The 15,756-nt window shown below is 40.0% G+C and overlaps 1 protein-coding gene across 1 annotated transcript in view; it reads right to left on the bottom strand.

Moving 5' to 3' along the window:
• Positions 1-12,865, bottom strand: part of pax3b (paired box 3b) — a 71,727-nt gene extending 58,862 nt beyond the window's left edge. The window contains 5 exon segments of the mRNA XM_034167830.1: positions 11,647-11,787; positions 12,062-12,191; positions 12,409-12,572; positions 12,575-12,643; positions 12,735-12,865. Coding sequence (XP_034023721.1) covers positions 11,647-11,787; positions 12,062-12,191; positions 12,409-12,572; positions 12,575-12,643; positions 12,735-12,819 — 589 coding nt within the window. The 5' untranslated portion in view covers positions 12,820-12,865.
• Positions 12,866-15,756: the final 2,891 nt, after the last annotated feature.

Genomic DNA, 15,756 nt, shown 5'->3' with positions numbered 1-15,756 from the left:
ACTTGACTTGATCATCTCTGGAGACCTATTGGTTGCGGAGATACTGGATCTTGGAAAATGTGTTTTCTAGACTGCATTATTCATGGTCTTGACCTTTGGCAGAGGTGGTTCAGTAGTTGATGTCTGAACACACTTACCCAAGAAATATTCCTACCAAATTTAGTGAACATCTGCTGTACTGTTTCTGAGTTATTTTGAACAGAACCACACATTAGTGAATACAATACCCTGCACTACCAGTGGTTCCAACACCATCTCACGGCATTCGGCTGCAACCCTATCTCATGGCGTTTTGTGATACCATTATGAAATGTACATTAATCTATTGGTTTGTGATACCATCACAAAAATGTGGCACTTTTCATGACGGGAGCACAAATTAATTTTGTGACAGGAGCACAGACTATGAGGCGATCCGGTGGGAGGGGCCTGGGGGAGTTATGGTTAGAGTTAGAGGACGGGAGAGGGTTAGGTGGTAATTCACGGTAATGACTGTAATCATCACTTTCCCTTTCCAAGCAGGCATCTGGGATCGGGTCGCAAGGACCCAAAGACCACTTATTGTGTATTTAGAATGCAGAAGGAATTCATGAAAACTGCCAGTGGTGATTGGCCACCAGGGAGCCAGTGGTGTTTATTCTTTTTAAACTTAAAATGTTTTCTTCATATTTTACTGCTTGAGTGTTTTAATGGGGTCAATAATATGCATTTATCAGAACAATAATTATCCTTACTTTCAAGAAGAAAATCCACAATAGGACAACAGGTTAATTCTTGATAACTACACTACTTCCTTTCCTATCCAATTTGAACAGTGGTCTGAAAGGTAAGTGCAACTGCCTCACTGAAAGTAGGCAATTGCAAATTGAAACGTACACCTAGCAACATAAATTTAAAGACCTGACCGTGTTATAAGCACAGTCACAGCTGACTCAGCTGGACTGATAATCTGTTCACCGGATGTCAGAATTTTAAATATTCATAGAAAACTGTAGCAACACTTTCTTTAGTTTTCTATTACAGTAAAACTCACATACAATGGATTCAGGTGGACAAGTGAATTGTTCATTAAAATCGAAATCTGTTGTACGAGGGCTGTCCGTAAAGTATAGGTCCTTTTTATTTTTTTCAAAAACTATATGGATTTCATTCATATGTTTTTACGTCAGACATGCTTGAACCCTCGTGCGCATGCGTGAGTTTTTCCACGCCTGTCGGTGACGTCATTCGCCTGTGAGCACTCCTTGTGGGAGGAGTCGTCCAGCCCCTCGTCGGAATTCCTTTCTCTGAGAAGTTGCTGAGAGACTGGCGCTTTGTTTGATCAAAAATTTTTCTAAACCTGTGAGACACATTGAAGTGGACATGGTTCGAAAAATTAAGCTGGTTTTCAGTGAAAATTTTAACAGCTGATGAGAGATTTTGAGGTGATTCTGTCGCTTTAAGGACTTTTCACGGTGCGAGACGTCGCTCAGCGCTCTCAGGCAGCGTCATCAGCCTGTTTCAAGCTTAAAACCTCCACATTTCAGGCTCTATTGATCCAGGACGTCGTGAGAGAACAGAGAAGTTTCAGAAGAAGTCGGTTTCAGCATTTTATCCGGATATTCCACTGTTAAAGGAGATTTTTTTAATGAAAGACGTGCGGACGGGTCCGCGCATCAGGACGCAGCCGACGCGGCGCGGCGGCACAGGAAAAACACCTCCGTGTTGATAACCATTTGTTAAAATCCAGTTGGCTTTTGATGGCTTTCAGTGGAGTGAGTATATGAGAAATTGTTTATCAGCTGGAGATGTTCCAACTTGTCCTCAAGGCTTCCAACAGAGGTGTTTTTCCTGTGGCGGAGCGTCGCGGCGGCTGCGAGCCGACGCTGCAATCCGCCCGCACGTCTTTCATTAAAAAAATCTCCTTTAACAGTGGAATATCCGGATAAAATGCTGAAACCGACTTCTTCTGAAACTTCTCTGTTCTCTCACGACGTCCTGGATCAATAGAGCCTGAAATGTGGAGGTTTTAAGCTTGAAACAGGCTGATGACGCCGCCTGAGAGCGCTGCGCGACGTCTCGCACCGTGAAAAGTCCTTAAAGCGACAGAATCACCTCAAAATCTCTCATCAGCTGTTAAAATTTTCACTGAAGACCAGCTTAATTTTTCGAACCATGTCCACTTCGATGTGTCTCACAGGTTTAGAAAAAATTTTGATCAAACAAAGCGCCAGTCTCTCAGCAACCTCTCAGACAAAGGAATTCCGACGAGGGGCTGGACGACTCCTCCCACAAGGAGTGCTCACAGGCGAATGACGTCACCGACAGGCGTGGAAAAACTCACGCATGCGCACGAGGGTTCAAGCATGTCTGACGTAAAAACATATGAATGAAATCCATATAGTTTTTGAAAAAAAATAAAAAGGACCTATACTTTACGGACAGACCTCGTATGTATAATACAGACAAAATCCGCTATGTATAAAATGGACAAAATCTGTTATATGTATGTAATAGATTAGTTCAGAGGCACCTAATGATCTATGGGGAATCTGCAGCACCAATTAAGCTTATATATTTTCTTGATTTAATGCCTGACCTTGAATCAGGGCCTGGCCTCATTTAATGATCGGGACAAAACTTCGTCTGAAAAAATAAACGCCTGCTTGAAATAAGCGCCAGACATTATGTGCATTAAAAAGGCTACATTTGGTTGAGTCACTTTTTTTAAGTCCACTGCAGAGTGGTATCTTAAGCTCCTAATGCCTGATTTATGCTTCTTCAACTCCGAAACTCTATTGCCAGGCAATGATGTCGACGTGTGCGTGACCCTTTTAAAGTTGTCCATCACATCTTTTTTGCAATTTACCATAGGAACAGTGGCTTTTCTGGATTAATTTGTCCCTCAATCGGTTCCACTTCTTTATACAATTATCAACCTCCAAACCTGTGGTACGTACAATTTCTCTCCATGAATTACAGGACATTTGAGCATCTTTTTCTAACTCTGTGCTGTACAGTTGGTCATATTTGTGAACTTTTCTGCCAAACATATTTGATTCATGGTCAAAATGTAATTGTCGTGCGCACTGCAAAACCTTTTAAAATATAACAGGAGAGGAATGAGTGAAACCGGAAAAGAGACAAATCACAGCCCTTTGTGGTGTCCATCATTTAGCAGGTGTGCGGGTTTGCCATGCGTGATCTAAAGCGGTTGCCTTTGGTTTGCCACACTCAGGGATATGTGTGAAACTTAACACCATATTACAGCACAGGCAGCAAGAAGCATTTTGTTAATCGCCGGCCTTGAATAAAGGCCTGCCTCGTTTAGGTGCTGTGTCTTGAAAAAATAAATGCCCTGCCCTGCCCCATTATACAAAATCTGTTATATAAAATCCGGTACATACTGTGTTTATTACATGGAAAACCATTGGTGCTTTTATCCGGTGAGTGCGAGTATCCAGTTTATATGATGATGGTTTAGGCAAGTTTTACTGTACAACCATAGTGACATTAAACATTCATAGATATTGCAGATATGGTATGTGGTAAAGATACCATAATTTATCATTTTAGTAAAGTGTTGTGCCTCTTCCTCAGTCCATCTTCCTACCAGTCAAAACTGACTACACCTGCTTGATGTAGGCTGGGGACTGTTACAAATTATGTATTTTTCATGCTAGATCAACAATTTTTTACTATTATTACAAGTCATGTACTTACCAAAGAAGATGATTGTACATTAAATGCATTCAACAAGTTTAAGGATTAGACATCTTCCAGCATTCAGTGAAATAACTGTTTACATCAAAAACCATCAAGTTGATTGTTACCTAAATCATCACTTTTTTAAAGCCAGTTTTCTTGAGATGAATTAGGCAATGGATGCATGAACATTTCCATCTCAGTGGACTTCATTTACATCAGAAGAAATACAAACAGTATGGTAAAATCTGTCTAATGTAGGCAGTTCTGAAAAACTGATTGACCATGCAAGAAGGAGACTAGTGAGGGAAGCCACCAAGACACCCCTATCAACTCTGAAAAAATTTTAATCTAATGTGGCTGTATAGAAACTGCATCATGCAACTTTTGTCTCTTATACAGCTTCATAGTCCAGAGACAGAGAGAATTGTCTTATAATTGTCTTTGCAGAACCACAGAATTTCTGCATAAACTGTCAGAAACCGCCACAGGGAAGCTCATCTACAATGCTCATCATCCTCATCGGGGTCTTGACCTGACTACCGTTTGCTGTCGTAACCTCCTTGAGTGGGCAAATGTTCACATTTGATGTGCTGTCGTAACCTCCTTGAGTGGGCAAATGTTCACATTTGATGCTGTCTAATCAGCATCTTGATATGCCACACCTGTGAGGTGGGATGGATTATCTCAGCAAAGGAGGAGTGCTCACTAAACACAGATTTAGACAGATTTGTGAACTTTTTGTTAAAAGGTAAATATAACTTCCTGTTTGTCATTCTTTCACTCCCAAACCAGAGTAATTTCTAAGCAGGGACCATGGCAACCTCAAAGAGAATGAGATATTGTGAATAATGTTTTGGGGTTTTTTTTTTTTGTTGTTGTTGTTTTTTGTTTGTTTGTTTTTTTTTGGTTTGTTATTTTTTTAACAAACGTGAGTTCCTTTAATGACTTCCTTGTGACTTCAATCTGACACCGCTTATACGGATCAATCAGAAATATTTTGCTGATCAATACAAACTTCAGGGCAGCATGGTGGCTTAGTGTCCACCACTGTTACCTCACAGCGAAAAGGTCCTGGAATCACTTCCCGCCTGGTTCTTTCTACGGGGAGTTTGTCTGGGTTCCCTCTGGGTGCTCCCACTTCCAAAGACATGCAGGTTAGGTGAATTTGAAGTTTTATATTGACTATGAATGTGATTGTGTCTCTGTATTTGGCCCTGCAACAGACTGGAGGCCTGCCCAGGGTATACTCTGCCTCTTGCCCAATGATGGCTGGGATAGCCTCCAGCTCCCCAGAGGCCATTATTGGAATAAGTGGGTATAGAAAATGAATAGAAACTTTTACTTTGCCCAAGAAATAGTCTCACTAAATTTGGTGAAAATCCATCCTGCCATTTTTCTTTCATTATCTTGTTCACAGACGGACACACACAGGACTAATTACAACACCCTACTTCACCACTTCAAATCATAGCATGAGTGCGGGGCAAGTACATGAAAACTGCATCAGTGGAAAACTGGCAATAACACTTGCGCTGTTCATTGCTCTTCATCAGGTGTAAGATAGAATATGTTCCCTCATGTCAGTTTTATCTATTTTATATTACATGCATGAAATAATAATTGGATGTACAGTAGTATGGACTTGCAGTTTACTTTAAAATGTAAATTAGGGGATCCTCAGGTTGAATCCCCATCAAACAGGAACATCACGAAGGACCTTTGGGAAAGATCCTTTACCCTTGTATGGTGTTTGGGTCTGCAGGAAGTGTTTTCATTTTTTATAAAAAAAAAGAATATATATATATATATATATATATATATATATATATATATATATATATATACATATAATATGATTCATTATTTAATTGGATTAAAGTAAACATCTGTTAACACTAAAATTGTTGATTGTGTTGAATTAAAAACACAAAAATGCAGCAGATCCACAAGACCCATGAACACTGGCTGAATAACAAACATATGAACACCACACAAAAATTAATCCACAAGGTGCTCTGGGTGTGCAGTTGAGAGTCTGATATCAGTGTGTGAGTGTGTGTTTGTGTGTAAAGCACTTTGAGTATCTGCATCAGATGTGAAATCGCAAATAAATGCAGTAAATATTCACAAATTTCCTACTAATTCCACGGCCCCACCACCACTAATTAAAAACCTCTAGAGCTGCCACTAACACACTATTTGATAGCTTGTTTCTAATCACCGTAATGTGATTATTCTAAACCATGTGAATGTGATATAGCCCTACTTTTTTTGTCACCGTCCACCGCTCTTAACAGGCATGTGTAGAGTGTGTTTGTGCTTGCAAACAATTTTATCAATAAGCACAAACTATTCTGCGAGTAATTCCACTGATCTGACAAATTGACTGCAAACACAATGCACAAATGTTCATGTTAAAAGTCAGTCAAAGCGTAAATGTCTCTGCAAACTCCATCAGCACACACTACACACACTGCCCCTCTGTGCTCGGAGCCCGTTCGCTCTCTCGCGCCCTCCCTCATCTGCTGGCACCCATCCAGCGTGCACCCACATGTTACAGTTGCAGCACACCAACATTCACCCCAAAGTGGCAGAGAAACCCAAGTTCCTCATTCACCCACATTATTTACACAAACAAAGTCCTGCTCGGTTTCTGGGACAAAGCAGCCTAAACCTTCATGGCTCTTTCATGTATTGTCTGCTCTCGGATCCCTTTTGTCCCCCCGCCACTGGCCTGAGCCCTGGACACAATGACGTCGAGAGAATAGAGGCAGATTGAAGGAATGCGCCTCAATAAACCTAATTATGACATGATGACTGCGCTCACCATGGTAGGGGTTTTTCAAAGGTCCCGGGTTTATTCAATTAGCCTTTTCCAGGATCCCCTTTCACCAAATAAAGTTATCCCTTTGACTGTTTGCATTGCAGAGTGGAATGCATGTGTGTGTGTGTGTGTGTGTGTGTGTGTGTGTGTGTGTGTGTGTGTGTGTGTGTGTGTGTGTGTGTGTGTGTGTGTGTGTGTGTGTGTGTGTGTGTGTGTGTGTGTGTGCGCGCACGTGTGCACGACAGGCCTCTGTGGAAATGTATCGGCCTTCAACAAGCCTTCACTGTATTATCTGGCTAATTTCACATAATGAAGTATGGGCTCCAAAAGATACACTGTGAAAATGTGAAGCAGCAGGAGGGCGGGGTCGAGACCCCTGCGACTGTTTGGATCGTTAACTTTATTTTAACTGTCTCCACTGTTAATCATAATAGAGCCGGAACATTTGGCTCAGCCCACTGACAAACCCTGCATGTCAATATTTCTAAATATTTTACAGACAATGCAGAGATGTGTCCATTTATTTCTATTGAAAATAATCTTTTCATTACATTTTACTTATTACATCATCTATTCATGCCTCAGTTCTCATATGATGTCACAGAAAGACCCAAACACTTTCACTTATATCAGATGCTGACCAAAGTAGTCCATTTAGATTACACATTATCATCTAATTACCTTTGGAGATATTATTAATAATTATTTAGCACAGGTGCATCATGGTGGGAGATGCACAGTGCTGTGCAAAAGTCAGGCAACACAGCAAAAAAAAAAAAAAATTGCAGAGTTGCACCACACTTTTGAAATTAAATTAAAACAATTCAAAGAGCTGTTCAGTCAGCACTGCCAGAATCCACATTTTAACTGCCACTCCTGTAAGAACTCTTTAATATTTCTCTGATTAAAAAAAAAAAGTTCAGGCATTGTTTATACAAGTATATACAAAGGTCTCTCTTTTTTGTAAGTTAAATTATAGACTACAACACTAATTCATAAGGTTAATGACAGGGGAAAACAACACTTTAAAATTGGCAGAGTAAAATAGACTCTGCTCATGAGTACACATGTTCCCACTCCTCAGTGTATTAAATCAACTCTTTCACAGTGTTAAATCAGTTTTTTATGGATCCATTAATAAATAAATGGTAAATGGACTGCACTAATATCACAATTTTCCATCTGCATCAGAAGCTCAAAGCACTTTACAATGATGCCTCACATTCACCCATTCACACAGACACACTCACACTCCAGTGTCAGGGTGCTGCCAATCAAGGTGCTCACTACACACCGGGAGCAACTTGGGGATTAAGGACCTTGCCCAAGGGCCCTTTTTTTCTGGACTGGCTGGGCTTTTGAACTGAGGATCCTTTGGGCTGAAGCCCAACACAACCACTTGACCATCACCTCCTCCGTCTATCCTATGATAGTTTATTTAACTCTGGACAGAGATAACTTAACACTATTACAGAGTTAATTTAACTCAAGATAGAGTTGATTTAACTTGAGATAAAATTGATTCATTTTACCGCAAAATATTGTAAAATATTGAAGAAGTCTTGGAAATCTAAAATATATTAAATAATTTACCTTAAAGCATGCAAAGCTTTAAAGATGAAACAAAACTAATTTCGTGCAACTGCCCTTTAACCGAATTGTTTTCCTAGTTTTCGTTTTGATCAACATTATGTTGATCAAAACCTTTTATGAATTTGTAAAAGTGTGGTGTGTTCTGAAATAAATTAGACTAAAAAATATTTGTAACATTTGTTTCTTTTTGGAAATTGAAAATTACATTTGTCAATTTTAAATTTGATATTTTATTGACTTGATAATGAAGGAAAATATTTTAAAACCCACATTTCACTAAGACTTTAAATAAATAAATAAAAGTATTTATTTATTTTTTAGCCTGTGTGCAAGAGAAGTAACAAAGCAGGTATTATATAATAGGTAGTGTGTGTGTGTGTGTGTGTGTGTGTGTGTGTGTGTGTGTGTGTGTGTGTGTGTGTGTGTGTGTGTGTGTGGTGTGTGTGTGTGTGTGTGTGTGTGTGTGTGTGTGTGTGTGTGTGTGTGTGTGTGTGAAGAAGATAACTAAAATAATAAGAAGAACAACTGATGGATTTTCACCAAGTTGGTGTAATTATGAATATGTTTTCAAGAAGATCTGGGCAAAGGTCAAGGTCAACACAAACATGTGGAAAAACATATTTTCTGCCATATGATTTCAAGTTTATTTTGATCAGCAAAATTTCTGTGATTGAGTGGTAACATGAGCTATAACTCATTGTGTGCAGAGCGCCCCTGATGCATTTCATTACTTGTGACTCTTGTAAATAAATCCTGTTATTATTTTTCACTGTCACTCAAGTTAATTTTTTTGCAAACAGATGCTTTTATCAAAATAATCACAAGCATGCAGAAAATCAAAGTGTTGGGGAAACTTCAGAAAAGCACGTTGTTCAAATTAGCCACACTTTAAACAGAAATACTGTTTTAAAGAAGTAATTAGCCCAGGAAAAAAAAGAGGCTAAAATAGAAGTTCATTGTGAAGCTTGTGGACTCGGTGCTTTTGTTGGCCCGCGCGCCGCAGGGAGGAAGGAGCTGTGCGCCACAGGCTGAGACACCGAGAAGAGCCGCGGCCGAAACGCAGGCAGAGGGGCGGTGTGCGCGCCACATGAAAGAGGGATGAAATAAAAGAGTCAGTTTAATCTGCTTGAAGAGATTTGTGGAGGAGGATGGGGAGCAGGAGCAGGAGGGTGAGTTTGGGGGTTTTGCGCGGCGCAGGAAAAGGTGACCGGGAGAGGCCCCCATTGTGGCGCTGGGTGCGCTCCGGGCCAAATCGGGGGCTCTCCGGGGACAACATCGCTCCCTTTCAACAAAAGCTCTCTTTAATACACTCCCTCCGCCATTAAATGTGACATAACACAATATGGACATCATTTAGAAGACATTATGAAGATTCCAGGGGGGCCGAGGCCGACACCCACCGCACAATCAGAATCAAAGATTTATGATTCATCACTTAAGGCAAATAAATAAATAAATAAAATGTTACAAGCTTTTAAAATCCAGCAAGTGGACGGAGCTGCAAAGCTTAAAACATCCTTCATCAATCTGCGTGCATTTAAGTGTGATGTGCGCGTGCGAGCGTGCAGTGGGTCTCTGAGTGGTAACCGACCCCCAAAAGGAAACATTTTGTAGGCGAAAAATGGCCATTTTTCTCCTTCCTGAATAATTCATCCTTCATTGCGGCCTGATAAAGTGTTGTGAAACGCTCCTCTCTCTCTCTCTCTCTCTCTCTCTCTCTCTCTCTCTCTCTCTCCTCTTCTTTTTATATATTTTTTCCTCTGGTTGAATAATAAACAGGTTCTCCTTCTCCTTTCCAAATAAAGCTGCGTGGCCCTTTTTGTCCACGCGCAGCCTCAAACAGACTCTCGCGCTTTTGTCTCACAAGTTCATCCTAGTGCGTCCCGTTGTGCGCGCGCGGCGCGTCTTTGTGCGGATGTGGAAACTGTTGAACAAATGATTGAACAACTTAACTGACGCGCATTTTGCCTCTTATCACCGCACTCCTTCAAACACAGATGACTATTTTTAAAAATCAACTATCAGATTTTCAGATTTTGATGCTGACCCCCCCCCCCCCCCACTAATGCAAAAAAAGTTAAAATAAAAAATAATAGTTATTTGTTCAATCTAAAAACTGCACTCTTCTCTTCAACAGGTATTGAATTCAAATTTTGCAGTGTTAAAATAAAAATCGACCGCACATCATGGATGTTTCATTTCTTACAAAAAAAATGTTAAAAGACATATCTTCTAAATTTAAAAGTATAGACCTAAAAAATGTTGAAAAGCCGACGAACCTCAGAGAAAACTTAAAATCGGGCTTTTAAATTGCTCCAGGTGGGTAAATATTACAATTTATTCCTGCAGAACACTTTCCTCACCTGATTTATGGCACCAGGCTTTTCACGTCACACCAACTATCTATTAATGTCAAAACCAATCCAGTACCATTTTCCTTCTACAGTTAATTTCTTAATAAATATATAACATAATCATCTAACAAAGCATCAAGTGAAACTGTGAAACACGTGTTCTTGGGAAACACGCAGCATGGCTCATTGTGCAATAGTTGGGATGGGTCAGATTTATTATTATTATTATTATTATTATTATTATTATTATTATTATTATTATTATTATTATTATTATTATTATTATTATTATTATCTATTTTAATGTTTAGCAGCGGTGGTGGCCAAGTGGTTAAGGCACTTGGTTTCAGTGCGGAAGGTTCCCGGTTCCAATCCCATCCCTGCCACATTTCTCCATGCGATGTGGAGATGCATCAGAAAGGGCATCCTTTTATACCTGGCTAAAGTGTGTGTTCTCCTCTGTGCCCCTGTGGTTTTCTACAGAGCCAAAAGTTTGTCAAATGTAGCATTAGTCAACTTTAAATTACTGAATAAATTTAGGTTAAAACAGCTCAGAATTCTTTGAGGGGAAAAAGTGTATATATCTCAACTCTCAACAAAGTTGAAAAATAAAACTGATCCAAAACTCTTAAACGTCAGAACAATCCAACATGTGTGCATTTGCTGTTAAACAATTTGCTCCACATTGCCTTTTAATCCACGCCGTAACATATTCGGTGAATTATAACTGTCCGTTTCCTGCAGGGCCATCACCTGCTGCGTGATTTACGCGTGGGTTCATGGGAAACGCATTAGCCGCAGAGATATGGCCGATAAAAATTCCTAACAAACGACGACACGCATTCTCCAACCTCATCCAACAACTTTACAACACGCTCAGGACTTCACACATGGGTTAATTATGCGAACCAATAACTTCGCACCCTCATCCAAAGCGCTCAACAGGTTGCAGAGGCGAGGCTTCAAAATCTCTGTCGTTTTATTCACTTATAGCAGCGTATTTTTTATTACATTTATTTTACATATATATAAAATCTACTCACTCTCATCACTTTTACGCTTTCACAATTCACAGACCAGTTCCACACAAAATTAAGTACACACCTGCCGGAGACAGTTCTCTAATTAAATTCTACTAATCACTGATACTAAACACATAAAACAGCAAGAATATGAAGAGTTACTCACATCTGTCTCCTAGGATGCCTTCAATACTGTGTTTGGCCCTCCGATCGTTCTCCTCCAGCTCTTTCTTCTCCATTTCATCTTCATCTTCATCATCGGCTTTTCCCCCGAATTTACTCCGCATGATGCGACTGATGGAGCTCACTGTTAAGAATTTAAAAAATAAAATGGAAAATCGTTTGCAAAATGCTTTAATGAATAATTTAGCCATTTTCAAAAATATACAACCCATTTAGCACATTTAATTGAGCGTCTAAAATGTGTGAATGCCCTAAAAATAAAAAGAACAATTGATTAAACAGCAGAAAATGTACTCTTTATTGTTAATATAATAATAATAATAATAATAATAATAATAATAATAATAATAATAATAATAATAATAATAATAATAACTGTGTTATTTTGTCTTTTTTACCTGAAGGGACGTTGCTGCGGTCACATATTCCGTCCTTTAGTAATTTATCCCGGATTTCCCAGCTAAACATTCCCGGGTTTTCCCGCTTGTATTCCTCGATTCTCTTCTCTACATCCGGCGTCGTTCCCTGCTTCAGAGAGGAAGAAAAGTCCAGATGTTATTTTATTGATGTTGTTCTTGGAGGTAAAGGCAGAAGTTCTGAACAACATCTTAGTATTTTATTTGTTTATTTGTTGGTAAAGTGGCGCGCGGTCCTTAAATACAGTAATAACATGTTATTAAAGTATAGATTTTAAGTTTAAACACAATAAAATAATAATAATCAGTGAGCATCCGCGTGTCCTAACCTTTGGTTTGCTGCCCCCGATGGCCCCGGGTCTGATGGAACCCGTCTCCTGGTACCGGCACAGGATTTTGGACACGCAGCCGTGGGAGACGCGGAGCTGTCGGGAGATGACGCACGGCCTGATGCCGTGATGCGCCATCTCCACGATCTTGTGTCGGATGTGGTTGGCAAAGGTCTGCCGTTGATGAAAACTCCTCCGAGCTGGTTGACTCGGCCTTGACCCAGCGGCGTGGACACTGCGTCAAAACACGACAGGAAGTGAGGAGATCCCGCAGGAGCTCAGTGCGCCGAACACGAAAGGCCTCTCATATAAATTTGGTGTTTTACCTTCCAGTGGGAAGCCGCCTCGTGGGTAGTTCTGAGCCAGCGTGGGTCGCATCATCCTCGGGATCGACCCCGCCAGCGCAGTCATATCTCCTCCGCCTCCCGGCTGACTCCGGACACCTCCTCCTCCTGCTGCTGCTCCTCCACGGCCCGCCGTGCAGCAGGACGACTCCTCTGAAATGGTACTGGGGAGGTGATGCACCCAAACTCCGTCCCGGGACAGCCACGGGAGTCACGGAGAGGTTTCGCGTGTTCACGCGCTGTCCGCGTGAGCTTCGTGAAAAAGTTGTTTTGACCGGACGAAGCTGTTGTTGTTGTTGTTATTGTTGTTGTTGTTGTTGTTGTCACCGGTTCAAAGTGAGCCGGACCGTCAAAAGCAGAGGAGCTCGTCTCCTCACCGGACAGCGCACTGGATACAGATTGGTCCAAACGGTGACGGCGCCGCGTCACGATTGGCTGACGGTGAAAACTTTAGTCCAATCAGAGAGCGGAGTCAGAGCACGAGCGCTCAGTCGTTTCAACCAAATCTGCAGCAAAAAATCTGAAAAAAAATGTGTTCAAAATCAATTTAAAGGTAAAGGAGCTAAAGTCTTATCTTATCTTAACAGTTTGCAACAGTTGCTATATCTTGTGTTTTCAGTATTTCAGTAGAACCATTTTCTGAATCAGCTATTACACATTTAAAAGTTCTGAATGGTTTCATTTGGTGATTCAAAGAAATGAATTTTCATAATTTATTGCTTTGAGCATTTTAAAAAATCTGATAGTTCCCTTGAGTGTTTTGAGCATTTAAAAACAAACAATGAAATGTTTCATTTTGTATGTTGAGCATTTTGACAGAACCATTTTGAGGGAGATTTTTGTTTTGTTTTGCAAGAGTCAAACATTTTCTTCAGTAATGGTTCCATTATATGCTTTGATGATTTTAAAATAACATTTCTGAAAAAAAAAATTGGGGCTGCATAAATATTTTTAACACTACCACCGTCTGAAAAAGTTGTTCTTTATACACTTTCAAACATCTCGACAAAATAAATACTTTTCTTAATCGTCTATTTCATCCAGTGTCTGGAGTATGTCAGTCCCAAAGTGAATGACTTTCTGAAGCATTTATCTTGTTTAGTGTTTTAACAATTTCCATCAACTTAAATATTATGTGAAACAGTTGTGCCATTTAGAATCTTGAGACTTTCAATAGACCCAGTGTGTTAAGCAGTTTTGTTTGTTTGGATTTTAATAGGCATTTTGAAAAAGTAACTACTTTTCAGAAGTAATTGATTAATTCACTGTTTTAAGTGTTCAAAAGCAATTAATCGTTTTCTGAAGCAGTTAGTGTTTCATGCATCCCGTATGAAGGAATTAGTTTGTGAAGCAGTTGTTTTGAGCTGGGCAGCACTGTGACTTAGTGGTTGTTGTCTCACAGCAAGAAGGTCATGGGATCGATTCCCACCCTGTGGCCTTTCTGTGTGGAGTTTCCCATCCAAAGACAACCTAGATGGACTGGAAACTTTAAATTGTCCATAGCTGTGTGTGTGACTGTGTTTGTTTGTCTATATGTGGCCCTGTGACAGATTGGCATCCTGTCCAGGGTGTATCTCACCTCACGCCGACTGTTGTAACAGGCTGCAGCCCCCTGTGACCCTTAGTTGGAGTAAGCAAATGAAGATGAGTGAGTGAGCAATTGTTTGATTTGTTTTCAGCATTTTAAACAGCAGTTTCTTATCCACCCTCCTCAACCCTTCATTCCAATGCAACAGACTGTTGGTCTCAACACAAACAATAAAAGTTTACAAAATTTAGTATTTTTTGTTAATCCTCAGAGATCAAACTTAAATCAGTTCCTTTCAAAGCTGGATGGTGACATCACATTGATTCTTATTGTCACATGCTGACAGCTGGCTCACACTGTAATCTGATTACATGACATAAACTATGTTCTGTGATATGGCCTTGCCTTGCAATGTGGAGCGCCTTGGGGCAACTGTTTGTTGTGATTTGGCGCTATATAAAAAAAAAGTTGATTGATTGATTGATTGATATGCCAAGTGAGCTTTTATTGTGTATCTATTGTCATTTTTGGGGCAAAAAGCGCACAACATTGTATGCATTGTTACATGATTTATGTTATTTTTATTTAGTTACTTTGAGTTCCTGGGGATAAAACCCAATATCTGGTCTCTCTCAGTGTTTGGAGGCCTTGTGTCATGAGAACGAACCTAAAACAAACTTGGATTCTGTTACACATATCGCATAAAAAGGGATGAAATTTCTTTTTTGTAACCAAACTGCCGTGTACGCTCTCAGTGCAATTGGTTTCTCCCCCGTGGACACAAATGGCACTAAAATGTGTGCGCTTTGAAGAATTTATTGTGGTTGAGAACGTGCACACAGCAGGATAAGACTCCAGAGTGGCCCAATCCGGATAACATGAGAGGTTAAAAACAAAAAATCAGTCATCAAGTGTCTAAGTATATTCCATCAAGCCTGTGGGTGTGACATACGTCACAGCATCAATCCAAAAATTTTGCTCACTTTAAAGCAAACACCTTAGAATGAATAGAATAGAATGCTTTTTATTGTCATTATACACAAGGTACAACAAAATTAAAAGTCATCCTGTCATCCTTTGTTCCCCTGCACAATCTTGGTGGAACATTCACATTATTTATTTCTTGATTTATTTTCATTAAATCTGCTTTTTTGCCAGGCTTATAAAGTCAAACTGAATCCTCATTTTAAAGCTACAGTATGTAGCATTTAGTGTCATCTAGTGGTGAGGTTGCAGATTCCATTATCCCGTTGCCAGTAAGAATTGTTTCTCTTCTTTTTTTTTCTAACAGGGATTCATTCTCTCATGATAAGCCAGCCCAGTCTCACATTTTTTTCCATCCTCCTGTCACAATTTTTTTAACTCTCTATTACTAATCCTACTCCTACCCCCAACCCTAACCTTTACCATAACCTAACCCTACTCCTTGCCTTAACCCTAACCATAACTACCCCTGACCCCCTCGCTGCACTTGTA

Source organism: Thalassophryne amazonica, chromosome 4 (assembly GCF_902500255.1).
Source record: "Thalassophryne amazonica chromosome 4, fThaAma1.1, whole genome shotgun sequence".
Lineage (NCBI taxonomy): Eukaryota > Metazoa > Chordata > Actinopteri > Batrachoidiformes > Batrachoididae > Thalassophryne > Thalassophryne amazonica.
This window is presented reverse-complemented; position numbering and strand designations above follow the sequence as displayed.